At 53.8% G+C, this 24,904-nt stretch overlaps 2 protein-coding genes across 9 annotated transcripts in view; one reads left to right on the top strand and one right to left on the bottom strand.

Annotated features, from left to right (window-relative positions):
- Positions 1-24,904, bottom strand: part of Pc (pyruvate carboxylase) — a 121,276-nt gene that overhangs the window by 7,424 nt on the left and 88,948 nt on the right. For 3 of the 7 annotated variants that reach the window (XM_008822868.2, XM_029558554.1, XM_029558555.1), the window contains 9 exons: positions 12,418-12,553; positions 12,109-12,293; positions 11,742-11,907; positions 11,477-11,622; positions 11,254-11,371; positions 10,891-11,042; positions 9,557-9,675; positions 7,218-7,380; positions 5,435-5,617 (listed from right to left, as the gene is read on the bottom strand). In XM_008822868.2, coding sequence (XP_008821090.1) covers positions 5,435-5,617; positions 7,218-7,380; positions 9,557-9,675; positions 10,891-11,042; positions 11,254-11,371; positions 11,477-11,622; positions 11,742-11,907; positions 12,109-12,293; positions 12,418-12,553 — 1,368 coding nt within the window. Of the gene's footprint in view, positions 1-5,434; positions 5,618-7,217; positions 7,381-9,556; positions 9,676-10,890; positions 11,043-11,253; positions 11,372-11,476; positions 11,623-11,741; positions 11,908-12,108; positions 12,294-12,417; positions 12,554-13,397; positions 13,417-16,718; positions 16,864-19,206; positions 19,276-21,407; positions 21,427-24,904 lie in introns of those variants that run through there. The other 4 variants (XM_029558557.1, XM_029558556.1, XM_029558558.1 and 1 more) reach the window with 4 other exon arrangements.
- On the top strand, positions 7-3,156 carry Lrfn4 (leucine rich repeat and fibronectin type III domain containing 4). Of its 2 annotated transcripts, XM_029558560.1 has the most exons (3): positions 7-95; positions 435-1,793; positions 2,300-3,156. In XM_029558560.1, the coding sequence occupies exons 2-3, from the start codon at positions 445-447 to the stop codon at positions 2,859-2,861; spliced, it is 1,911 nt and encodes a 636-aa protein (XP_029414420.1). In that variant the 5' UTR covers positions 7-95; positions 435-444; the 3' UTR covers positions 2,862-3,156. The 2 variants fall into 2 exon arrangements, with proteins under 2 accessions (XP_029414420.1, XP_008821089.1); XM_008822867.3 differs by having other exon boundaries at positions 7-1,793.

The following is a 24,904-nucleotide window of genomic DNA, read 5'->3' on the forward strand; positions in this document are numbered from 1 at the left end:
GGTGAGGGGGCCGCGGGGCGCTGCGCGGGGTCCGCCCGTGGAGGGGCCACAGTCCCCGCCGGGGATTTGAGGGACGCCTTCCACAGCCGCGAAGGGTAAGGCTCGGAGGGGGAGGGGGCTGGCCGTTCCGAGGAACGCCAGGAAAAGGAAGTTCCGGGACCCTCCCTGCTCTCGGCCCACCTCCGCTTCCTGCCTCATGCCTCACCTTGTCCCCAGCACCTGGCCTCCCCTCAAATGCTCGGAAAATGCGACCTTTACTCTGGGGGACCTGGGCCTGCAGCCCCAGCCTTTTCTTCCAGGGCTCTTCTTTGAGCCTCTGACCCAACCCTTCCCCAGGCCAGGCTCTGGGAACTGGCTCCTGGGATGCTACCCTGGGCACAAGTGGGCACCTGTGCCAGCCCTACTTGTGCCTGGGCCGTGGCCCTTCCCTACAGGGCGCTCACTATGGCCCCACCGCTCCTGCTGCTGCTGCTGGCCAGTGGAGCGGCTGCTTGCCCGCTGCCCTGCGTCTGCCAGAACCTGTCGGAGTCACTCAGCACCCTTTGTGCCCACCGAGGCCTGCTGTTTGTGCCACCCAACGTGGACCGACGCACAGTTGAACTGCGCCTGGCTGACAATTTCATCCAGGCCCTGGGACCGCCTGACTTCCGGAACATGACAGGGCTGGTGGACCTGACGTTATCTCGAAATGCTATCACCCGCATTGGGGCCCGCGCTTTTGGGGACCTGGAGAGCCTGCGCTCCTTGCACCTGGATGGCAACAGGCTGGTGGAGCTGGGCAGCGGCAGTCTTCGGGGGCCTGTCAACCTGCAGCACCTCATCCTCAGTGGCAACCAGCTGGGCCGAATCGCACCAGGGGCCTTTGATGACTTCCTGGACAGCCTCGAGGACCTGGACCTGTCCTATAACAACCTCCGGCAGGTGCCCTGGACTGGTATCGGCGCCATGCCTGCTCTGCATACCCTCAACCTGGACCATAACCTCATCGACGCACTACCCCCAGGCGCCTTTGCCCAGCTTGGCCAACTCTCCCGACTTGACCTCACTTCCAACCGCTTGGCCACCCTGGCACCTGATCCGCTCTTCTCCCGGGGTCGGGATGCCGAGGCTTCCCCTGCGCCCCTGGTCCTGAGCTTCAGCGGGAACCCACTGCACTGCAACTGTGAGTTGTTATGGCTGCGGCGGCTGGCCCGGCCCGATGACCTGGAGACCTGTGCCTCTCCTCCAAACCTGGCTGGCCGCTACTTCTGGGCAGTGCCCGAGGGAGAATTCTCCTGTGAGCCACCACTGATTGCCCGCCACACACAGCGCCTGTGGGTGCTAGAGGGCCAGCGGGCTACTCTCCGGTGCCGGGCCCTTGGTGACCCAGTGCCCACCATGCACTGGGTTGGCCCTGATGACCGATTGGTTGGCAACTCCTCTCGAGCCTGGGCTTTCCCCAATGGAACCCTAGAGATTGGGGTGACAGGCTCTGGGGATGCAGGAACCTACACCTGCATCGCCACCAACCCTGCTGGTGAGGCCACAGCCCGAGTGGAGCTCCGGGTGCTGGCCTTGCCCCATGGAGGAAATGCCAGCGCCGACGGGGGCCGCCCTGGGCCCTCTGACATTGCTGCCTCAGCTCGAACTGCTGCTGAAGGCGAGGGGACTCTGGAGTCTGAACCCATCGTGCAGGTGACAGAGGTGACTGCCACCTCTGGTCTGGTGAGCTGGGGCCCAGGGCGGCCAGCCGACCCTGTGTGGATGTTCCAGATTCAGTACAACAGCAGTGAAGATGAGACCCTCATCTACCGGTGAGGATGGGCCTTGCACATGCCCTTCAGACTGCTTGGTTCACTGTGCCCCTCCTTTCCTACTGACCCTGTGCCCCCAAGTTCTGCTTGCTCCCTCCTCCCCGAAGCCTGTGCCTGCTCCTCCTCTGCTACCCCCAGCATGGCTGGACCAGCTCCCGGGTGTGGGATGGGAGAGGACCGGGCTGCCTATAAGGGGCCTCAGGTGTAGGTATGTGTATATGCTGGCCTCTTGGACCACCAGGGGTGACAGCTGGGTGTCTTCTGAAGTACCTGCCCCACCCCTAAAGGATATTTCTGCCTCTGTTTGGTGCTACCACCACCCAAACCATGCATTGCCTGGGGCCTGTGTCAGTGCACACACCCATCTGTGCCCTGACTCCATCCTGCACCCGAATGGTGCTGTCCTTGTTTCCCTGCCTTCCGGAAGCAACCCAGGCCTGTGTGTTCACAGGGCCTGGGGGGGCTGTACCCCACCTTTGGGGGTGACCACCTGCCCTTGTTTGCAGGATCGTCCCAGCCTCCAGCCACCATTTCCTGCTGAAGCACCTGGTTCCTGGTGCTGACTACGACCTCTGCCTGCTGGCCCTGTCACCTGCCGCTGGGCCCTCCGACCTCACAGCCACCAGACTGCTGGGCTGTGCCCACTTCTCTACGCCGCCAGCCACACCCCTATGTCATGCCCTGCAGGCCCATGTGCTGGGTGGGACCCTGACTGTGGCTGTGGGGGGGGTCCTGGTGGCTGCCTTATTGGTCTTCACTGTGGCCTTGCTGGTTCGGGGCCGGGGAGCTGGGAATGGTCGCCTCCCACTCAAACTCAGCCACGTCCAATCCCAGACCAATGGTGGCACTAGCCCCATGCCCAAGAGCCACCCACCACGAAGCCCTCCACCTCGCCCCCAGCGCAGTTGTTCCCTGGACCTGGGGGATGCTGGTGGGTGCTACGGGTATGCCAGGCGCCTGGGAGGAGCCTGGGCCCGGCGGAGCCACTCTGTCCATGGGGGGCTGCTGGGAGTTGGGTGCCGGGGTGTGGGGGGCAGTGCAGAGCGGCTGGAGGAGAGTGTGGTGTGACAGGAGGGGCAGCTTCTCGTGTGCTCTGAGAAAGGAGCGGTACCATTGTTGGGTCCAGGTGGCAGCACCCAGCCTGGGTGGGCAGCACGGCCCTGGGCCCCGCCCTGCTTTTTATCCTTGGTACCTCAGGCTTTCCATGTACTTGGTGGGACAGCAAGCCCTTTCCTTGGTTTTGGCCTCCAGACTAAAGGGACAGGTCCCACCAACAGGTGCTCAGAGCCACCAAGGCAGGGGCTGCAGCCACCAAGAGGGAGTCTTGTTTCTATTTATAATAAAATTGTTGGGGACATCTCAGTGTAGGTCTTTGGTCTTGTCCTGTTTGGTCCCTGGGAAGGAGGGAGGGAAGGAGAGCAGGAGCTGGTAGAGTCATAAAGACCAGAACAGGTTTGTCAAGGCTAGAACCACCAGGCCCAGCAGGTGTTGCTCACAGCCTGTAACCCATAGCCAGCCTATGGGGTAGCTCAGGGCAGCAGTCAAAGAGCTGGGGTCTGGTGTCTCCTGACTGCCCAACTCTGGGACATCAGTACCCTCATGTGTCAGCATGAGGGCTGCCTCTTCCTGGCAGGCATGCATAGGACCTGATACCCCAGTGTGTGAAGCCTGGTGTGAACAACCTCCTTCAGGCACTAAGGCGCTGCTGAGGCCTAAGCAGCTGCAAGACTACATTTAGTGACCAGAGTTGACGGTGCAGCCCTGAGCAAAGGGACCCGAGGGCAGCACCCTCCTGAGCTCAGCTCAGTCAGAAGTCCACCATTTCCTGGAGAATCTTATGGATTTGTAAGCTGCCATCCAGAAAGCAGCCATCAGCTGAGGGCCTTCTGGAAGGTCCCAGGGGCTTCACAGCTGTTCTTCCAAGTAAGTCCCTGGAGCTGTGCACTGGGCTTTCCTGAAAGCCGCTGGGTAGTGAACACACCCTCTTCCTGCTCTAGTCCCTGTCCAGAGCCAGACAGGCAACAATTCCCTGCTCTGCTTCCTCTGCTTATGCCTGGCTGGGCCCCCACAGCCTCTGGCTTCTGAGGCCATGGCTTTACCACACCTGTGGACCCCCAGCTCTAGGCTGTATTTAGATGGGCCCTGCATGGGCCCCCACATGCTTAATGAAGGCAGAAGTGGACATTGGCATCCCAGGCCTGCTAAGGGGCCTGGCCAGTGACAAGGCCACAGCCATGTGCTATGTAGGCTTCTGATCTGTGTTTGGGCCACAGAGCTGACAGCCTTAAGGAGGCCAGCATTCTGTGTGTACACACATGTGCAACTGAGCTCTCATACAAATACATATGCCCAGCCTCCCAGCACCATAACATGTACCTGGATGTGACCAAGAAAGACTGGCTGAAGTAAATAAAAACATGACCCTCAAGAGAAATGAGTGAGAGAAGGGAAGGCATGCAGGAGAGGACAGGGAGGACATGGGTGTGCTGGGCAGGAAGGGCACAGGCTCCAAGTCCTATTGCTGTTCCTGTGGTCACCCTGAGAGATGTCCTGAGCCCACTGTATGGCCCAGAATACCTGGTGCTTGAAGGTTGGAAGCAAACAGAGGACTCGGCACCACCTTGAGTGCAAACCTGGGCGGCACAAGGGGACAGGCCAGTGTGTACCACACAGCTCCTCCCACCCCCAGCCAGCCACAGGACACCCAGAGCACGAGGCAATGGACCCCAGGATGTGAAGAGTGATTTTTATGACACATCTCTTTCCTGAGGGAAGAACATGAACCCCAACAAGGGGCTCGTGAGCACCTCACAGCAGAAAACAACCCCAGCACCCAGGAGATACCTTCCCTCCTGAGATGGGCTGGACATACTAGAGGCCCCAAACCTCCCTCCCTCCCACAGCGTTGTCTAAAGTTCTTTGCTCCCCCTATGGTCACTGACAGGACCTGTGAGAGAAATGCCTGTGTGCATTTCAGGGACAGCACTGACACCTGGACTCATGAGCCACCATGCCTTGACAACAGATGGGCTACAGGGTCAGCCCTGAGCACCACCCACATGACCAGAGCACCCTTGGGAGCCTCTGAAGAGGAGGGAGGGACTCCCACAGGAGCCAAGGGCCTAAGCCCACACTCAAGCATGCCCATAGGATAGACGGTATTTCTTGGCTGTCAATTCATCTCTGGCTACAGACACTAGTTATAGCCAATGGCCACAGCCCTGCACCTCACCACAGTCACACTCCCCAGCTATCCCAGAAGCACCTTCCCTTCAGGGGTTCTGGACCTTTAGAATTTCCTGGGGAGAGGCCTCTATTCAAACCTGTGGGGTCTGAGTTTCCAGGAGGCCTGGTGACACTGAATGGGGGGGTGGGGGGAGATAGAGAGATCATCAGCACCAGACTGAAGTCTCAGGCTAGATACCAGAGCAGGAGTATAGAGCCAGGGCCTGGTGGGCCAGAAACAGAAACCCCACAGGGCCCCTACACCAGCAGTGTCTGCCAACAGCCAGGAGGGGCTACTGGGCTGCTGAGGCTAAAGGCAGCCAGGGCAAGGCAGGCAGCACTGCACCTGCCCTTCACTAAGCATGTGAGCAAATGGACCCACCACTGGCAAAGGCGGATGGAAGGCGACCTCTCACCTTTACACCTCGGACACGGAACTCAGCCAGGGCCCTGCTCATCTTGGTGGCAGCTGTGGGGTGGTCTTTGCCATGGGCAATGACTTTGACAAGCAGAGAGTCATAGTGGGGGGAGATGACAGCCCCCTGGAAGGCTGAGGCATTGTCCAGACGGATGCCCATGCCCTCGCCACTCCGGAACACCTGTGGCAGAGGGAAGTCCATGTTAGGAGCTAGAACAAAATTGAGTGGGGTTCCCAGCATGGACCCCATATGTGGGGCTGCATGGTGCCGAGGCTTGGTTTTGTTTCTAACAGGAAGGAAGGGGGGAGGCCTCACTATCTACTCACATTTGCTCTCTTCCTGAAGGGGAGGATGAGGAATAGCAGAGGCAGAGGAAGCAGCCATGAAGATGGGAGACGAAGAATGAAGGCTAGGCACCCAGCGAGAATGGACAGGTGCACCAGGGCTCACTTGGCCAGCCAGGAAACAAACATGGAAGAGAGGCAGGTGGGGGGAGGGGGGACTGACAGACTCAAATGGAGGGTGAGGGGATGGGGTGTCTGGAGTGACTTGCACACATAGGTGAGTGCTCATGACAAGCATGGGACAGGTGAGGGACCTTCGGTTCATAGGGGAAGAGGGGGAGGGGCGGAGGCCAGAGGGGCTGGGGACACCCTCAGCATCACCCTCTGCTGCTAAGGGGTACCAGCTTTGTTCAATAAAGAGGAACTTAATGAAATATTTAAGGGTGGACACTCAGCTGTGTGCAGGAACCGCCAGCTAAAAATACTCTGTGGTGACCAGCTCTAAAGCCGGTTTTGGAGGTGGAGGTGGAGACACAGGCGGTGGCCCATGCAGCTGTCAGCTGAGCCCCAGTCCCTCAGCTGCCCCTGCCTAGCCAAGGGCAAAGGAGCCAGGGCAATGGGGCAGCACCAGCCCATGGGGGCTGTCCCCACCTAGGGGTTCAGAATTGAATGCTGATGGCCAGCTGCAGTGGCCCCCGAGGCCCCCAAGACCATAACAACACCCCTAGTGCCACATCCTTACCCCACACTCAACCACACTATTCTTGGAAGTTCCCAAAAGTCCAGTCTGACTCACGTTCACCCCTGCTGTCCCTGCCCTCTGCCCTGGATGCCACAGGGCGTCCTGAGTGCCTCTGATGTCCTCTGACCAATAGACTTGGCATAGTGCTGCCAACATGCATGACCTGGAGGGTGGGGAGCAGGCCAGGGCCACAGACTAGGAAGGGGAGGGACAGAGGCAACTTTGAACCTGACGGCTGGGCCCCAACATTTACAGGAAAGAGAAGCTGTGACCCTAAATTCGGCTTCTTGGTCTCCTTGGCCTTGCTCTCTACAGAGCTCACCCTTCACTCACCCCCAGGGGCTCTCTGTTTGGTTTACCCCTCCACAGAGACATCAACCTTAGTCCCCCACTAAGGTCTTGCCTTGCCAGTCATCCCCAGACCTTGACAGAAGCAGGATAGAGGAGCTCTGGCTCTGTCACCATGTACCTTTGGACTCTGGGGTGTCAGGGCTTGGGCTTTGCATTTGGGGTCCCAGAACTTCATCCCCCGAGCTGGTCTGCCTCGGACCAGGTGATCCCCTCACTGGCTTTCTCTCGGCTTTCTGGGGAATGTTCTCCCCTTAGTCTAGGACAGTGCTGGGTTCCCATGTGCTCTAGCTGGCTAGCTTAGACTGGGCTCCTGGGTGACAGTGCAGCAACCCTGGACACCCTAGAGAGCAGCAAGAAATGGTCTGGGCTGTGACTGATGCCCCACTTTGGAAACATCACCAACCTCAATGCGTCCGGTGTCAGGCTGGAAGCTGCGGGCAGGGTCCTCAGTGGTAACCCGGCACTGGATGGCACAGCCATTGATGCGGATGTTCTCCTGCCGTAGGCCCAGGTCAGGCAGACTCCTGCCCTCAGACACGTGGATCTGAGCATGGACCAGGTCCACACTGCAAGTGAGGAAACAAAGGGAGGAGGAACATGAGTAAGGGCACTGACAATGGAGCCGCACACTCCTCATCCCAAGAAGCCTGGGATCCTCTACTGGGTGATCCCATAGCCTGCCTGCTTTCCCCCAGGGTATCAGAAGAAAGCAGCCACCCAACAGACTTCCAGAAGACACATATTCATCTGCCCTTCGCCCTCTGCCTGCCCCTGCCCCTGCCCCAGCGCCTGCAAGCTCCTGCCTCCCTGATGTCAAGGTCACAGGGTTAGGACACCTGCTCTTAAAGCATGGGGGCTATGGTGTGTGTGCAGGGAGGGTGGGCTGAAAAATGGGAACCACATGGCCAGAACATGCCTGTAATTTCAGCATTGAAAAGGCGAGGCAGGAGGATTAGAAGTTCAAGGTCATCTTGGCCCTTTAACAAGCTTGAGGCCAGCCTGAGCCTCATGAGGCCCTATCTAGAGAAACAAAAGAAAAAAAACAACCAAACAAAAGCAGAACTGCATTAAGTTGGAGGCCTACAAGGGTGGACATGGTTGGGACACTGTCCTTGGTGCCTGTGCTCACTGAACCTGTGCTCAAGGCCCCTTGAGCAAAGATCTCAGAGCAGAGGCTCTCCATATCTGCATGGCTGTGTAAGTCCAGCCTGTGCAGGCCATTCCTACAAATCCAGGTGGTACAGCTGTTAACACACGGCTCTCTGCACTTAAATGTATTGTCTCTGAGACTTGTGGCCAGCACTTTGCTGGCAGATTTTCCTCTGTGCTCAGTGTCACCTTCAAAACCAGAGTAGTGACAACAGTCCCCATGTGTTGCCCCTCTGCAGGCCACTGGCCATATGACCATGGCAGTACTTTTTCATCAGAAGAGGAGCTCAAGGGTCAGAGAAGCTCTACCTAACCCAGGCTGCGCATAGCTCAGGACCTGACATCCGAGCAGGCAAAGCCTCAGTGGAGCAGCACCAGGCTGTGTACCAGGGCACGTGGTTGCAGTCTCTGCGATTCCAGCCCTGACCCCGGGTGGCCAGAAGTCTGCAGGCTTCTAGGTAACACTAGGCAAAGGCGGCCATCTGGGCAGTACCTCAGTCTTGGGTGGGGCCTGGGAATGAACTAGATCAGGAATGTTCCATGGTGAAGTGGACTGGTCCAAAGTCAAGGTTTAATGCTTAAATGGCTCAAAATATGAATCCTGAAACAATGAAAGCCACTTTATTGTTTAGAGAATAGGTAGGTTTTGGTTTGTTTTTTAAGTCTGTGCCCAAAGCTTGTGGGGGAACACACTGGTACAAGCTTTCTAGAAAGCTGTTGATGTGGCACAGATTTGGACAGATGTTAATGGACACATCCTGAACCACAAAGGCAGAACAGCATAACTGCCCGACACAGGACAGGACAGTGGAGTTATTACATATACAGATAGTGCAACAGTAGGCGGCCACTAAAAGTATTCACAAAGAATAATGGCCTTTAGCAAGTAGCAAGTTTTTAAAGTAGAATAAAAATTCTAGGGACTGGAGAGATGGCTCAGTGGTTAAGAGCACTGGCTGCTCTTGCAGAGGACCCAGGTTCAGATCCCAGCACCCAGATGGAGGCTAACAACCACCTGTAACTCCAGTTCTAGGGAATCTGACCCGCTCCTGGCCTCTGCATGCACTGCATGCATGGGTATACTTACATACATGCAAACACTCATACACATAAAAATAAAGCTTTTTAAAAATTCTATATAAAAAACATAGAAATAGCATAAAACTATATGATTGAAAGATTGAAAGAAATGTACCTAAAGACTAAGCCTGGGCATAGGGAAAGCAGGGAGCTGGAGGCAGGACTGAGGGAGACTGCAGTTCCAGTTCCTGCTATATGGGCTTGGGCCATTCTCTTAACCTCTCTAAGTCTTGATTTTCTCATCTGAAAAATGAGTTGATGGGCCCCTTTCATACAAGAGCGGCCACAGGGCCCCATGGAGCATCCAGCAGCTGAATCCCTTACTGTGAGTGCTGCTGGGATTTTATTTGCTCCTTTGTGTTTTTTACAATAACCATGTGATAACTTTATGAGTTTATGAGAAGTTTTTTTTTTAAGTAAAGTCCCCAGGTCACTGAAGTGAAGAATAAGCAAGCCTTGTCTGCCGGCCCCAGGAGCCCCTGGCCCACATCGCCCCACCTGTGGCCGACTCACTCTGTGATCTCCTCAGTGACTGTGTGTTCCACCTGCAGGCGGGAATTGACTTCGATGAAGTAGTGCTTGCCGTGCTTGTCCACTAGGAACTCCACGGTGCCCGCATTCTCGTAGCCCACCTGCGAGGGTACAGAGAAAGGAGTGTGTGAGGCAGCCCACCCAACACAGAACAAACAGCCTGCACACTCCTGCAATGGAGGGATGCCAGGATCCAGCATGTACCTCATGCCTGGACTCCACAGGTTCAAGGTTCCACTAGAACATGTTAAGACTGCACCCAAGTCTGGGTAGAGACATCAGCAGAACCCCTGCCTCGCCCAGACCTGCCCCTTTGCTTCTCAAGCAGCTTCCTCAGTCCCTGATGAAGGCGATCCCAGCCCCTGAGACCTGTGGCCCTGGGCCTCTCAGCCTACTTTCAAAAGCATTTCAGGAAAGCTCCTGCTTTCCTCTGCCATCTCTGAGCAGTGTCTTCACTCTGGCCATCACTGCAAGTGAAGTCACTTGAGAAAGGGTCAACTCAACTTTCTTTCCACACTAGTCCAGAGCCACACACCCACTCCCTAGATGCTAAGCTAGGACAGCGAATGGCATTGCTGGCAGACCAGAGCCAGGCAGCCTCAACCTCAACTCCACCAGGACAGCTGCTCACTGCACTGAATGTCTCAGACCACACCCCATTCCACTTTGGGAAAGATTTCCGAACTCCCCCACTGTCTGCACCCCCCTCTGAGCCCTGGCTGCCTGCTCTGGAGGTCACAGGGCTAGAACCTGGGACAGTGTGGCATACCTGGGGCTGGGAAGGCTAAGGGGGGCAGGCCGAGGAGGACGAGAGTGGGACCCTGCTACTGGGCAGGTGTTCCTGAGCCAGGGCGGGGCAGGCTGCTGCTGATGGACACAGCACACCTCCTCCACACCCGAGGATCCACTCCACCAGCACTCCCAGGGCAACAGGGACTGGCAGAGACACCTCATCGAGGAAATGGATTGTGACAACAGTGATGCGGTAGAGGTTACGAGCCAGTAAGGAGGAAGTGACTGACTGGACAGAATCCAAACCAGGGGAACTGGTGCCACAGACACAGAAGGCTGTACTGGAGCAGGAGTAACCAGGGCTCCTTCCTGCCGCACCAGGCACCTCTGCCATCACCAAGGATGGGGAGAACCCAATTTCTTCCAGCCCCCAAGAGACATCAGCACTCCTCCCCTCCCTCCTTGAGCTGGGCCTCCCTCTTCCACAGGGGACACCCAAACTCCCAAGCCATAAAACCTATCTGGGCAGGGGCACCGAGAGAGCTTGCAAAAACAGGCTCCTGTCCCCAGGAGCATGCCCTCACCTGCTTGGCAAGTTTCACAGAGTCGTTGGTGAGGCGCGAGCGAAGCTGGGGGTCCAGGTGGGCGGCGGGGGCAATCTCTACCACCTTTTGGTGCCGCCGCTGGATGGAGCAGTCCCGCTCATACAAATGCAGGATATTCCCATACTGGTCTCCTGAGCACATGAAAAACCAGCTTCAGCTGTTCCTGGAATCCAAGCGCTTCCTCCACACCCCATGACCCCCTAGGCACTGTGGTTAGCTGATCACTTGACTGCTGCCCAGTCCCAGAGCTCCTTCACAGAGGGTGGTCCCCTGGCAAGGCTGTCCCAAAGGGCACTGTTGTAAATCAGGAAGATCGGTTTCTCTAGGCAGCTCCACACTCACCTAGGATCTGCACCTCAATGTGACGTGGCTTCTCAATGAACTTCTCCACAAACAGTGCCCCATTCCCAAAAGCTGCCAAAGCCTCAGAGTAGGCCCGGGTATAATTCTCCTCCAGTTCCTGGGGGGCAGGAGAGGCAGGGCAGACATGGGTTCAGCTCTTTATTCTCTGCCCACCTCCCAGAGCCCTGCCCAGCACCCAGCCCTTAGTGCCTGCCCTGCTTACCTCATAGCTGTGTACAACCCTCATGCCACGGCCCCCGCCCCCATAGGCAGCCTTGAAGATGATGGGGAAGCCATAGGTGTTGGAGAACTCATGGGCCTCATGTAGGGAATTGATAGGGGCATCGGTGCCAGGGACCACTGGGACACCTGTTGGGGAGTGGGTGGGGGTCGTCTCTGTAACAGGCTAGATCCCTGCCACATCTTTCCAGGGAAACAAACTCTCAAGTGGCCCCTCCCTGCCAGCCCCAGGAGGATCTGTGTGTCACCTGCTGCGATGGCAATGGCCCGGGCCTCCACCTTGTCTCCCATTTTTCGGACCACCTCTGGGCTTGGCCCAATGAACCGGACTCCAGCATCCTGACAAGCCTGGGCAAAGTCTGCTCGCTCGGAGAGGAACCCATAGCCAGGGTGCACCGCATCCACACCATTCTCCTGCAAGGAGCAGAGGTGAGTCCTTGGTACCTTCCTCTTTCTCTTCTTTCCACCACCCCTACCATATGTGTGTGTGTCTGTGTCTGTGTGTGTGTGTGTGTGTGTGTGTGTGTGTCCTGGTGGGTGTAGGTACAAGGCACAGCACAGGATCCTGTCTAACCTCAGGAGACCCTGGTATCTCCCAGCCCAAAGGTAGCTCACCTTGGCCACCTTGATGATGTCTGGGATGTGCAGGTAGGCCTGCACAGGTGACAGGCCACGACCGATGAGGTAGGCTTCATCAGCTTTCTGCCGGTGCATCTGGCCTGTGTCCTGTTCTGAGTAGATGGCCACAGTGCGGATGCCCAGCTCTGTGCAGGCACGGAACACACGGATGGCAATCTCTCCTGGAGGAAACAGGGTGAGAAATTGGATTCCTGGGTCCTGACAGAAGTACAAAGTGGGTAGACAGGGAGGAGTAAGGAAGAAACCAGGCTGGGCCACCAGCCCCCGAATGCTGGTGGTGCTCACCTCTGTTGGCCACCATGACTTTCTTGATGGGCTTGTATTCCAGGCTCCGGACATTTGGAGAGGCAGCGGGGGCAGTGGAGGAGCGGCGGATGCCCAGGAGCCTCAGGCCCCCTCGAACTGTTTGGAACTTCAGCATCTGGGGAGGGGCAATCAGAGTCCAGGTTAGAGCAGGCTGAGCACTGAGGTCCCCCAAGAAAGAGAAGGTCCCTAACCCACAGGAGACCACAAGGATGGCAGCACCATCTCTGCCTCCATTTGTAGCCAAGCTGTGTAGTGAACAGGCAAATCCAACTCAGTGGAACTCAAGTTAACTTAACATCCTAGAGCTTAGTTTACATTTATTTGGGAGGCCACAGAACAGCCCTGTGCAGACACGGTGTGCATCTTGATGGTGTGTACCAAGGCTCAACACCTCATTCTCTACCGTCACCCAGTCTGTGTCCCTTCCCAGGCCCTGCTGGCCAGGCCAGGAGTCCAATGTGCTGATCCTGTCAACCTGCTCTCTCAGGAGGCAGCCTTGGCTCAGTTAAAATGCAGCTTTCAACAGAGGCCGGAACCTTCCTTCTACTGAGGGATACCAAGTAAATTATTCATCACCATCACGGACGGCAAGTAGAAGAGGCTGGTCATAGAGAGAAAAATGCCGTAGGATTCCACTTATAGGAGTGGCTAAGCTGGGGGGTGGTGAGAAGGAAGAAAGGAAAAGAGGGAAGGAAAGAGGGAGGGAGGAGAGGCAGAGAGATAGGGAGAGGCTATGAGTAGTGGGGCTGGGGAGTTAAGTGTTTAACAGGGACAAAGTTTCAGATCTGTGAAACAAAAAGAGCTGTGTGAAGACAGGACGGCTACAAATGGACTTAGTGGCACTCAACTGAGCACTTAGAAACGGCTGATGCCCTGTATTGTTCCACAATATAAGTTTTTATATCAACTGAAGACAACTTATATCCCACAAGATAGACATTTCAGAGCTGACCACTCACATTATAAACAAGAGACACAGCACGATGTGGTAGATCATGCCTGTAATTCCAGCATTCAGGAGGCTGAGGCAGGAGGATTGCTGAGAATTTGAGGCCAGCTTTGGCTATATAGTGAGATCCAGGACAGCTTGGCTTACAGTGTGAGACTGTACCTTCCCACCCACTTCCCCAGATAGTGAGAGACAGAGAGGAAGAGGGAAGAAGGAAGAGAGACCCAAACCCAGGCAAACCGGGAAAGACAGAGCACAGCCAAATTTCCATCTACTCTCTTCACCTGCAGACAGGGCCTTTATCTAACTGTGTCCCTAGTAAAAGGTGAAATGCTTGTCTCAGCCACTTTGTTTTTGGAACGTAACAGCAAACTCAATAAGTAGAACAAACATTGCAGAAGCCCCGGTGTCACAGGCTGCCCGGTGATAAGAGAAGAAGCGGAAATAAAGACAGGCGGACTGAGAAGGCAGGTGGACCGAGAAGGCACAGGGGACCGAGTCCAGAGAGAGAAGACGGAGGGAGTGGGAAGCCCCCAGGAGCCCAGCAGGCACAGTTTGTAGCTTTAGGTCAACAGAGGGCCTGCTGTCCTGTAAGGCTGAGCCAGCAAAGGAGAAGAAAAGAAAAGGAGGCATAAACAAGATCACCTCTGACCAAAGAGTGACCACACGGTTGCCCCTAAGGCCATGTTTTGTGAATGCATGGCATTCACATTTTTCCCACCTGGGAAAGGTGGCTACTGGGCAGATTTCAGAGCCTTCTCTGAGAAGGGGACAGCAAAGCTGTGACCTGACCAGGGAGAAAGAAGTGGCCACACTCATGTCGGTGAGAACAGCAACTGCCAAAGGCCTGAGGGAACCAGCTTGGTGCAATGCAGGATGGCCAGGAGCTGAAGGGCAAGGAGGCTGTGGGAGGGGAGGCTGCAGGTGTGCGCAGGCTGCAAATCTAAAAGAATGAGGGAAAGCTCTGGACAGGCAGCAATAGGGACCTGTAGACAGTGCCCATCTGACCATGCCAGAGGCTGAGGAGAGACAAGCCTGACTAGGGTGGGGGTCCTGAGGGTCAGAGTGAGGTCAGAGAGACTTGCACGAGTACAACAGGCAACATTCATTAAGGGATCCACTGAGTTGAGGAAGGGAAGAGAGACCTGTCCAGTGGATGGAGTTTTCCCCACATAGGATTGGAGAGAAAGGGTCAGGACAGGGAGTGAATGCAGCTCACAGTAAGGGAGGAAAACCTGGTATCTTGGTGATGGCTAATTTGTGAAACCAGAATGCTGTAGACTAGAAAAGGATGGGACCTATTCTGGGGCTGGACTAGGAGGAGCAATAAGAAGACAGGGCCACTGAAGAGCCAGGGGGGAGACCAGGAGCAGAAAGTCAATTCCCAGTGGGAACAGGTGCCCTGGGGAGGTGGAGTCAGCCAAGAACTCCAAAAGGCAATCAGATGGCTCCGGGGAGGTCCCCAGGTTGGCCTCTGTCCCGGGTAGTATGCAGCAGCACAGGACTAGCCTGGAGCTTGCTATGTAGATCAGGTTGGCCTCAATCTCACAGAGATTCACCTGCCTCTGCCTCCTGGGTACTGGATTAAATTTGTACCACCACACTCAGCATTTTCCCCCCTTAAGTCTCATGTTGCCCAGGCTGGCCTCCTTATGTAGTTAAAGATGACTTTGAACTCCTGCCTCTGCCTCCCAAATACCAGCATTATGGGCATGCACTACCACACCTGTCTCAACTTTGGTTTCCTACTCATACCCCTATCAGAAAGTTTAATCTGTAAATTATGCACAGTGATAGATTAATGGAAATTAATAATAAAATAGAATAATTATAAGGAGTACTATAATACAAGTTATGTGGCTGTGATCTCTGTCTCTCAGGTATCTGAGAGCTTATCAACCTCAACATACCTTTTTCTTCTTGGTAAAGCACTTTCACCTTTCACTTAAGGAAAGCACTTTGTGTCTTCTCCATGGCATCTCAGCTGCCAGCCCCATTTCCCTCATGCTTTGGAGCCACTAAAGTAAAACACTGGTTACCTGGATACCTCAGTACCAGGGAAGTCAGTCTGATCATTGAGATTATACTAACCAGTTAGTTAGCAAGCAGGTAGCAAATACATCATGGACACACTGCACGAGGGGGACTCTCACTTGAGGAGGGAGAAAGCAGGATGCGGCAAGATTTCATCACACTACCCAGAACAGCACTCAACATAAAACTTACATCTTACTTATTTCTGGAATTTCTCGGTTAATAGTTTGGGACCATAATTGGCCACCAGTAACTGAAGGAAGCAGAATCAGTGTATGGGGATCACTAATTATAGTGTGGAGATACTGGGCCTGCACTTCATTGACCCAGAGATGAAGGTTCACATCACCAGTGCCTGACATGGTGTGCCTCTTGATGTGATCCACCAAGATGAAGGGCAGGTACACAGCCTAGATTTAACCAAAGACCAAATGAACACTTCAAATATGCCAAAGGTCACATAAGACAAAGACTCGAGAATGGGCTCAGATGAAAGGAGAGCAAGGAGGACAAAGAGAGCAAAAAGATGGGACCCTGCACTCCTGCCACCATCAAGGACACACTGACAAAGTTTAAACAAAGTCTGTAGATTACATGGCTCAGTGCTGATGTTCACTTTCTGATCTTGCTGTTGGTTGGTGAGGAGCCACCACACTCAGGGATTTAGGAACATTACAGCTTACACTCACATGGTTCAGGGGAAGTAGGAGAATGATGCAGTCCTCATATTTGAGGAGTAAGGGGAAGGACTCTATTTGGCAACTTTATGTTAAGTCTGAAGTCACTTCAAAATAACAAGTGAAAAAACCCAAGCCTGTGGAAGATCCTATTGGAGGAGCAAGCTTCTGGGAGTGCTCAGCCCAGCACCTGCACAGGAGGGGCCTGGCTATCTGCCAGGAGCTCGGGGCAAATACCCATAGCCTCTCAAACTTCTCAGGAGTGGAATGGGTATAGCGCCCATCTCCTACTCACCTACTCATCAGTGACTCCTGGTCCCTGGCTCCACTAGGGGCAGCATCAGAAGCTGCCCACTAAGACAGGAACTGTTTTCTCCTCAGGGGCATGTAGCACTGGCCATCTAAGACACTCCACAGAGCAGGCAGGGACACAGACCTCACCCTCATCATGGACGCTGAATGCCCACGCTACTCTACCCACGGGGGCCATGTTGGAAGGGGCATAGGTAAATCAAGAAGTCATAGGACTCTTTCAGACAAGATCAGTAACAAAACAGTCAACACAAGGCTTCCCCTCACCAGAAGAGATATGAAAAACCCAACAAAGGTGCTGCTCTTGCCTGGAAGTCACAGCAGCATCATGAAGTCCTCTGGAAGTCCTCTGCAATCTCTCCAGAGCATTTACGCCAGGCAGTGGTGTGCTCCTGTAACCTTAGCAGTTCAGAGGCAGAGGCAGGAGGACCAAGAGCTCCAGGCCAGTCTGGGCTACAAAGCAAAATCCTGGTTTTTTGGGGGGGTTTTTTTTGAGATCAGGTCTTGTTATAATATAGCCAGGCTGGCCTTGAACTTACTGTATAGGCAAGGCTGCCTCAAACTACCTACAATCCTCCTGCATCAGCCTCCCAAATGCCAGTTTTATAGATATGTGCCGCCATGCCTAGACTAAAAATAAAAATAAACAAAGCTTCTAAAATACTTAGAAAAATGACATGAAGGTGGGAGGGGAAGGTACTGGGAGTGGAAGGAGGAGATGGAGACACTCAAATGTATGAAACTGCCAAAGAATAAATAAAAATTCTTCTAAAAAGGCCCTTGTTTCTTGACTGGGTCATTACCATTCTAAGAATCCATCCAAGGAACTAAAACAGTAATGGAGATGTGTGTATGAAGATATTCAAAACAGAATTGTTTACGACACTGATGAGAGGCAGTGCAAAGTCCAACACCAGTATACCGTGTGGACACTACGCTTCATCAATGATAATGACTTTACCCAGTTTTCTCAACATGGGAAGTGCTGATGACGTGGTGTGAAGTCAAGAAGAGAAAGCTGCACGGTGGCATCGAGCTTTCTTCTGGAGCAGGGTGACAACTGCCAAGACCGTGTCAGGGGCTACCACTCATGTGTGCTCCCATGGGTGAGTGGTCTTTAGTTCCTCCTTTTTATGCTTTTATGTTTCCATATGCAGAAATTCTCATATTTTATCCATTGGGAGTACATTATTTATAATTAGAAAATAAAATGGGGCCAGCAAGATAGCTCAGTCGGTAAAGGTGCTTTCCACCAAATGTGACAATCTAAGTTAAACCCCTGAAACCAACTAACATGGTGGAGGGAGAGAACTAAATCCTAAAAGCTGTCCTCTGAACTCCACACGCACACCATGGCACATATGTGCTCCCCCAAATAAATAAATAAATGTTTAAAAAATATGGAAAAAATTAAGAAATACAACCAGACTTGTAATCCCAGCTCTTGGGAAGCTGAGACAGGAGGATCACAAGTTCAAGGTCAGCCTGAGCTATATAACAAGACCCTTTCTCAATAACTACATCCCTCCCCACCCCCCATCCCCCAAAGAAAGAAGGATGCAGGGACGAGAGGATCTTTGCAGAGAACGGCCAAGGTTGGTGTATCCCAGGAGCTGGAGGAGCCCCACACTTGCTGCTTTGCCCACCCACCAGCAGGGCCTATCCTGTTTGTGGCAAGCAGTCTTACAGTTGGCAGCCAGGTTCTCTAGCCTTTAGCAAAGTTTCAAACTATTTCCCTGTCTGTCTTCTGCCACTTGAGTGCTTACCCTGATCCTGTGAGTAAATGGCCAGTTTTGCTGCCCTGCCCACTCTCTCCACTGCACATGCTCCCTACTTCCTTCTCCAGATAAAGAGATTTCCAGATTTATGTCAAAGGGCCATTTACCTTGGGGAGTTGCTGGGAAGGCCCTGGAAAGCTGATCCCTACCACACAGCATGCCCAATGATGGAGGACTGAACTGGTCGGTTAGCCTTTTCACATACATGTTGAAATGATCCCCACAAATGTGTTTAGTGTGCTGTGAAATTGCTGACAATCCAATTCAGAAAGAACCCTGGGCCCAGGAAGAACCCCTCTGAGCCCTGTGTCCCCAGAGAGGGCAGTAAAAGCAGGTCTGAACTTAAGACCTGCGTGACCAGCCACTGGGGTAGCTGGGTTTGGCAGCATGCTTGGCACATGATTACAGACAGGAAATGGTGAGGCTCCCTTGGCTGGGGTCAAGGCAGAACAAGTGTGATAGGGAGCAGCTCCCACCCCTTCAGGCCAATGGGTGGGCAGGAGACCCAGTACAAACCTACAGTCAGCTGGCCTGGGTCAGGCCCAGGTTCCTTATCTATAAACTCAGGTACAACCACCTTCCAAACTAAATGGATCATCCTGGGTCCAACTGGGACACAGCATCTGGAGTACCAGGCCTCAGATGACAAGTCCAGTGCTGTCTCTCTCTCTCCCCTTTCTTGTACCCAGATGAATGCAGAGAGGGAGGAGAAATCCTCCTAACCTCCCCATAGCCCATAAGCTCACACCAGCACCCTTTCCATCTCTCTCACACACACACAGATGTGTATGCACATGCAGACAGACAGACAGACAGACAGACAGAAGGCCCTCCTAAGACCACCCCCAGGCTTTCCATCAGGTCCTTCCTCTATGTAGGGGTAGTATGGAACCTGCTGTGCACCAAATGCTCTGTTGCTTGCCGAGTAGGGCACCAATGTGAGTCAGACCAGCACACACAGAGCAAAGTGACACATTCAAACGTACATGGCACACTCTCCCCACATGTAAAAACCTACCCCAGTGCTTGAGTCAGGTTTGTAGGGCTGTACCTGTCCTGGAGCAATCACCCTGCACCAGCCACCCTAGCCTTCTGCACACAGAGGACGTGGTGGAGAATCCACAGCCAGCAGCTGTTCCACCCAAGGTCACTGGCCCCTGAATACAAAGTCCTCCAGCACCAGGCTGCTGGAGGCCTGGGCTGCAGCCAAGGCTGAAATCAGGGGAAGGGGCATCACGTCCTGAGGCCATCATGGGCCACTGGCTGCCTGGGACGGCCAAAGAGCGGGGAGGGGCAGTAGGTCACACAGAAAGTAGGTAGCAATGGCCCAGAGCCTATTTCCTGGGAGCTTAGAGATGTGCAGATTAGTAGGGAGGTGGTCAGAGGCTAGAAAGCAGTAGACTACATGATAGATTTGGGACACATGGCCCCTTGAGGTTAAAGACACAAAAATGTCAGACCGGGCGTGGTGGTGCACGCTCTTAATCCCAGCACAGGAGGCAGAGGCAGGTGGATCTCTGTGAGTTTAAGTCCATCCTGGTCTACATAGTGAGTTCCAGGGCATACAGGGAGACCCAGTCTCAAAAAGACAATAAATAAATAAATAAGTAAATAAATAAATAATAAAGTAAAATAAAATAAAGACACAAAAATGTTAGCTAGAAGGTATTGTGGCCCCTAGGAGGGCAGCTCAGGAGGGGTTATGCTGGGTTGATAGAGGGCAAGGGTCACACTGTCCTGAACTAGTTCACTGCTACAGTCACAGGAAGCCCCTGCTACAACCTGCCTCTTCCCTAGCCCGATGCAATGCCAGGCACTGGACAAGGGCTTGCAGACACAAAGACAAGAGAACTTAGCAGCACCTTGCTCTCAGAGAATCTACACTGTTAACCCAGCCCCGCCTCATTGAATTCCTCTGCCCTCTCAGGCCTGAAACCAGGACCATTCCAGAACCACAGTCGGCCAGAGAAACCCTGACACAGGACAGCTGGGGGCCCACCGGACAATGGCCCATCAGAGGCAGGATCCTCACAGGCCTGTGTGACAGCTAGCAGGAGAGCTGACTTTGAGGGTCTGGCATGGTCACAGGGAGGAGCTGACCAGGAGCCTCACCACACTGCCTGAAGCTAAAGGGACCGAAGCCTCTGTGCAGCTTCAGGAAATGTGATAAGGCTCAGGAGGCAGGTAGAGGCAGGCAGCCATGGGCTGGGGGCCCTGTGCAGAAGAGAAGCAGAATGCTTAGGGTGCTGAGAGGGCCTCACGTGGGCACAGAAGGGGGTGTTGAGGGCCTTAGATGGATACAGAAGGGCTGAGAGGACCTCAAGAGGGTATTAAGTGAGGTGAGAAGGCCTCAGGCACCAAATGACCTCAAGGACCCCAGAAATCCTGCCTCTGGCAATAAGGAGGGACACCTCTGCTCCAGCCTGTCCAAGACCAAGCCTTGGCATCCCAGTGCAACCAGACTCTTTCCTAACAATGGCCCCTCTCATACGGTGTTATCAAACATAGCTCTTCTGGTCAGCACTGTTCCAAGTATCTCCTGTGTCAACATGGAAGGGCTAGAGCAGAGGGACTGGAAGCCAGGCTTCCACTCAGCCCACATATGCCCTGTCTTGGGGGTACTTGGTTGGATGGTTATCATGAAGTCCTCAAGGTTGACAATCTGGCTGAGAATCTGCTTTAAATCCTCTGAGGGCCTCATATATCAAAGCCAGAGACTGGGAGAGCCCTCATACTCAGTTAACAACAGTATCCGAGGCCAAAGCCTTCCAGAAAGGAGGCCACAATGAGGGATAGAGGCCTGCCTTCCCTACATGGGAGAGGCCCTCTGGGATCCTGGAGGCACAGCAACTGGCCCAAGGCACATGCCTCAGGGAATGCTACACTGTTTGCTTGCTGCTGGTGACACACAAAAAACAATACTCTTTTCCTGCTCGCAGAGATGGGAGACAGCAAAGAAGAGGAACCCACCACCTCCCAAAGATCCTTCACCCCATGTTCCTCCCAGAGAGCCAACAGCCTGGAAAGGGACGTTTGCTATTTTCTGCAAATTCAGAATCTCTTTCTTGGCCTCAGGTTGTACATTAAAGACAGGGAAATCAGACGGCTATGACTGTCACTGGGGTTGTGTAAATAACTCCTCTCAAGCAAGAACCAGACAGTGACACAAGTAGCATCTGGAGCACCTGTTTCTCCCGTGCCCCTCTCAGAGTAGCTCACCGGGGACTATTTACTTCTCTTCCAGCTTTGGTCTTCTTCCAGGTATTGGACCTGTGAACTCAGCAGTTCCCCTTCCAAAAGCTGAAAACGCCATGGAGCTGACTGGGCTGGTGCCTATAACATGCGGGATGAATCAGGGCAAAGGTCTTGACATCACAGGCCACAGGCCTGCTCAGCTGCCCACGTCGCTCTTACAGAGCAAAGCAATCACTAAGGTCCCCCCATGTGCCAGGCAGGGACACAATGGTGATCCTAGAAGGGCTCCACTCCTTAAAGGGCTCTGGGCTACACATAGGATGTTCCATGCATCTTGATTCCTGCAACCCTCAGGATCCCATCATCCTCCTTTACAGATCACTTAAGGACTAACACACAAGCCAAGTTCAAGGCCAACAGTTATGCTTCCCTCCAGAGCAGGAGCTCTGATCTGTTAAGGATTAAGGTATTTTCCCCCAACTACAGGACTAGGTTGTGATGTTCATCAGAAGTGCAGGATGACAGGTACTTGGAGACCAAAAATATCCAAACTAGAAAGCCTTCCTCTGGTTTAAAAAAACAAAACTGCCTGACCTGCAGTAGGGCACCAGCAGCACTCTGTGCTAAACAACCAGAGAGCTGGTCAACAGTGCCAGTAGTCATGTGCCCCAGATATGCCAGGGCAGTTTCAATTTGCCCAACAAACTATCCAGTGTCCCTAGAAACTCGGTCCATTCAGACCTGAACCATCCCAAGGCTGCCTCCTGTAGCCAGAGGCAGTGTGGAATTCCATGTCATGCAGTTTGGGTTCAGATAATATGATCACTGTGCTGAGGAGATGTGCTCCCCAGTGGAGTGACCTGGCTGGGAACAGGGCAAGACAGCCCAGCAACTGCTGCAGCCAAGTGGTGGGCCCAGGAGACTTCTAGAAGTCTCATGGCTTTGATCTTAAATTCATAGTGCATAGCAGGTCAAGAGGAAGGGAAAAGTGAGGCCTCAATAACTACCAAACTAACCAGCAAGGCCCAATTTCCCTTCTCCCCCAGCACCAGTACTCTGCTCTGCGCATCCCAGCCAGCCTGGGCCACTGCCAGCAAACACCGGCTGGGTGAACCAGAAAGTCTTGGCAAAGCATACCTCCCCGGCCTCTGACGGATGGGCTGTTCTTGCTGGGCTGCTGTGTGCTGTCCTAAACGTGTCCACCGGGCCCAGGAGCTGGCAGCCAGCAGGGATGAAAGGAGGGCACGCCTGACTTTCAGCTGCAGTGGCTGATACCAAAGCAGCAAGGAAAGGACACTCTGAGGCTGAGATTTCTGGGGAGTAGGACCAAGGGTCGTGGGGTGGGAGTGTGTGGGGTACTATGCAGAACAGAGAGCACCAAAGCAGAAAGGCACAACCTGAGGCACAGGCTTACGGCTTTGGTCACTAGGTCTCAGCCTCCGCAGCAGTGTGGCAGTTTATGCTCTGAGGTGGGCCGTGATCATTAGGGCTGTGTGGTCCCACAGTGCTCAGCAAGCCCCCCTCAAATACCACAGCTGAGGGGAAGAGGTCTGAGTGCTTGCACAGAGCGAGCTGTGCACTGCCAAAGGGCCTCAGAGAAAGGAGGCAAGGTGTCTCAAGAGCCTGGAGAACGGAAGGAAGAAGACAGGGGATGGGGCCCAGGGCACTGGTAGCCTGATGATGGCTGCTCGGTCCCAGCCTCTTTGGAGACAGTGACAATCTCAAGGCCAACACTGCCCTCTGGTGCAAGGAGCCACCACTGCTGACCTGTAGCCCACAGTCCCACCCCCAATGGGAGAGGACACTTGCTCTGATTTCTCTACATCCGTTAGGACTCAGAACAGGACCGCCCTCTTGGACACCCCATGCCCCCAGCTGGCTCTGATACACCAACTCACACTTTCATCTCCCTTCAGCCAGCTGTCATTCTCCATGCCACACCCACTGGGCTCCTGCTGAGGGGCTCTCCATAAGGATGTACCTCCAATCCTTAGCAAGGAGCACTTAACATTACCACCACTGGCTGACCTGTCTGTCTTGTTTACTGGACACTGAGCACCTCAGACACAGGATACTTGGCCTATCTGTCCCCCTAATGTGTTCTTAATGGTCTGCACAGTGCTGGGCACCAAAATTAAATATATGCCTGAGGGACGAAAGGAAGGAAGGAAGGAAGGAAGGAAGGAAGGAAGGAAAGAAAGAAGGTTACAAAGCAGGGTGAGGCAGTTAAGATTCACTCAGAAGTATTATAGAGCACTTAGCAAAGATTAATAAGGCACAGCCCTTCCTAGGAACAGTACACACAGGCTAATTAGGCTCCCCTCCTCATAGAGTTGAGTCCAAAGGGCAGCTGACAGGACACAAGGAAGGGCAAAGGGTAGGGCAGCAGACTGAATGTTTGTCTCCTCCCCAAATCCACATGTTGAAACCTTGACCTTGGACTTCCCAGCCTCCAGACTAGGAGAAAGAAGCTTGTGTTGTTTAGTGCATTTTGTTAAACTGTCCCAAATGGACTGAGACACAGGCTAAGGATGGGAAGCAGGAAAGCCGAGGTTCAGGGCTAAGTGTAGTGACAGAGTTGAGAAGCACTAAAGTCTCAATCCTAAACATGACTGGACAGTATTTGCAGCAACGTGAGGCCAGGTCCAACAAATGTCCTCAGATGGTTCAGGAAGTTTCCAGAGAGTCATGCAGGTCTGCTCTCTCTTAGTCCAAGATGGAAAGTTAAGGCCCAACTGCATAAGAGTGGGGTTTTTAGAAGCTTTGGGGACTTTGGGCCTGGTGCATGGGCTGAACTGAATTGTGTCCCCTCAAAAAGATATGTTAAAGTCCTAGTCCTAGTACCTCAGAATTTGACCTTATTTGCAAGTGGTGTCTTTACCAAGGTACTCTGTGAAAGGAAAGTAGGTGCCTCCTAATTCAATATAGGCCTGGTGTCTGTATAAAAGGGGGACATCTGAGCACAAAGACAGACACACAGGTGGAAGACAACATGAAGACGTGTCCAAATGACAGGTCTATGAGCCTAGGCAGCCAAGACTCCTGGCAAACATCAGAAACTAGAAGAGGCCAGGAAGGATCCCAGAGCCTTCAGAGGGACACAGCCCCGTCAACATCCTAATTTTGGACTTCCAGCCTCCAAATCTGAGAAGCAAAACACTTGGTTGTTTCAAGCCTCCTAGTGTTGGCTCTTTGTTATATAATGGCCCTGGAAAACCAGGCAACCGGGTTCCCCACAGGTAGCCAGACCTCCCCAACCCTGACACCAGGGCTAGGAACATGTCAGATGATACGAATGTGCCCTTCTCTCCTCCGCTCACCCTGATGCAGGCCACAGCCATGGTTTCAGAGTATGTAGCTATCTAGGACTGGCTCAGCTGGGGAAGGTAGGTAGGAGGCAGCAGAAAGAAGTGAACAGTGACGCTGGTGGCTGCTGGGAAAGCTGGGCTGAGCTAGCAGGAAGGCCTCTGGGGGCAGAGACAGCAGCACAGACTAGTCCAGAAAGAGGCGGGTGGGGGGGG

This window comes from Nannospalax galili, unplaced genomic scaffold, assembly GCF_000622305.1.
Source record: "Nannospalax galili isolate Female #2095 unplaced genomic scaffold, S.galili_v1.0 scaffold89, whole genome shotgun sequence".
NCBI lineage: Eukaryota > Metazoa > Chordata > Mammalia > Rodentia > Spalacidae > Nannospalax > Nannospalax galili.

Excerpts from the sequence above, each read along its gene's own strand:
- Lrfn4 (XM_008822867.3), top strand. The coding sequence starts at position 364 with ATGCTACCCTGGGCACAAGTGGGCACCTGTGCCAGCCCTACTTGTGCC. Across the intron at positions 1,794-2,299 it reads GATGAGACCCTCATCTACCG|GATCGTCCCAGCCTCCAGCC; the intron begins GTGAGGATGGGC and ends CCTTGTTTGCAG.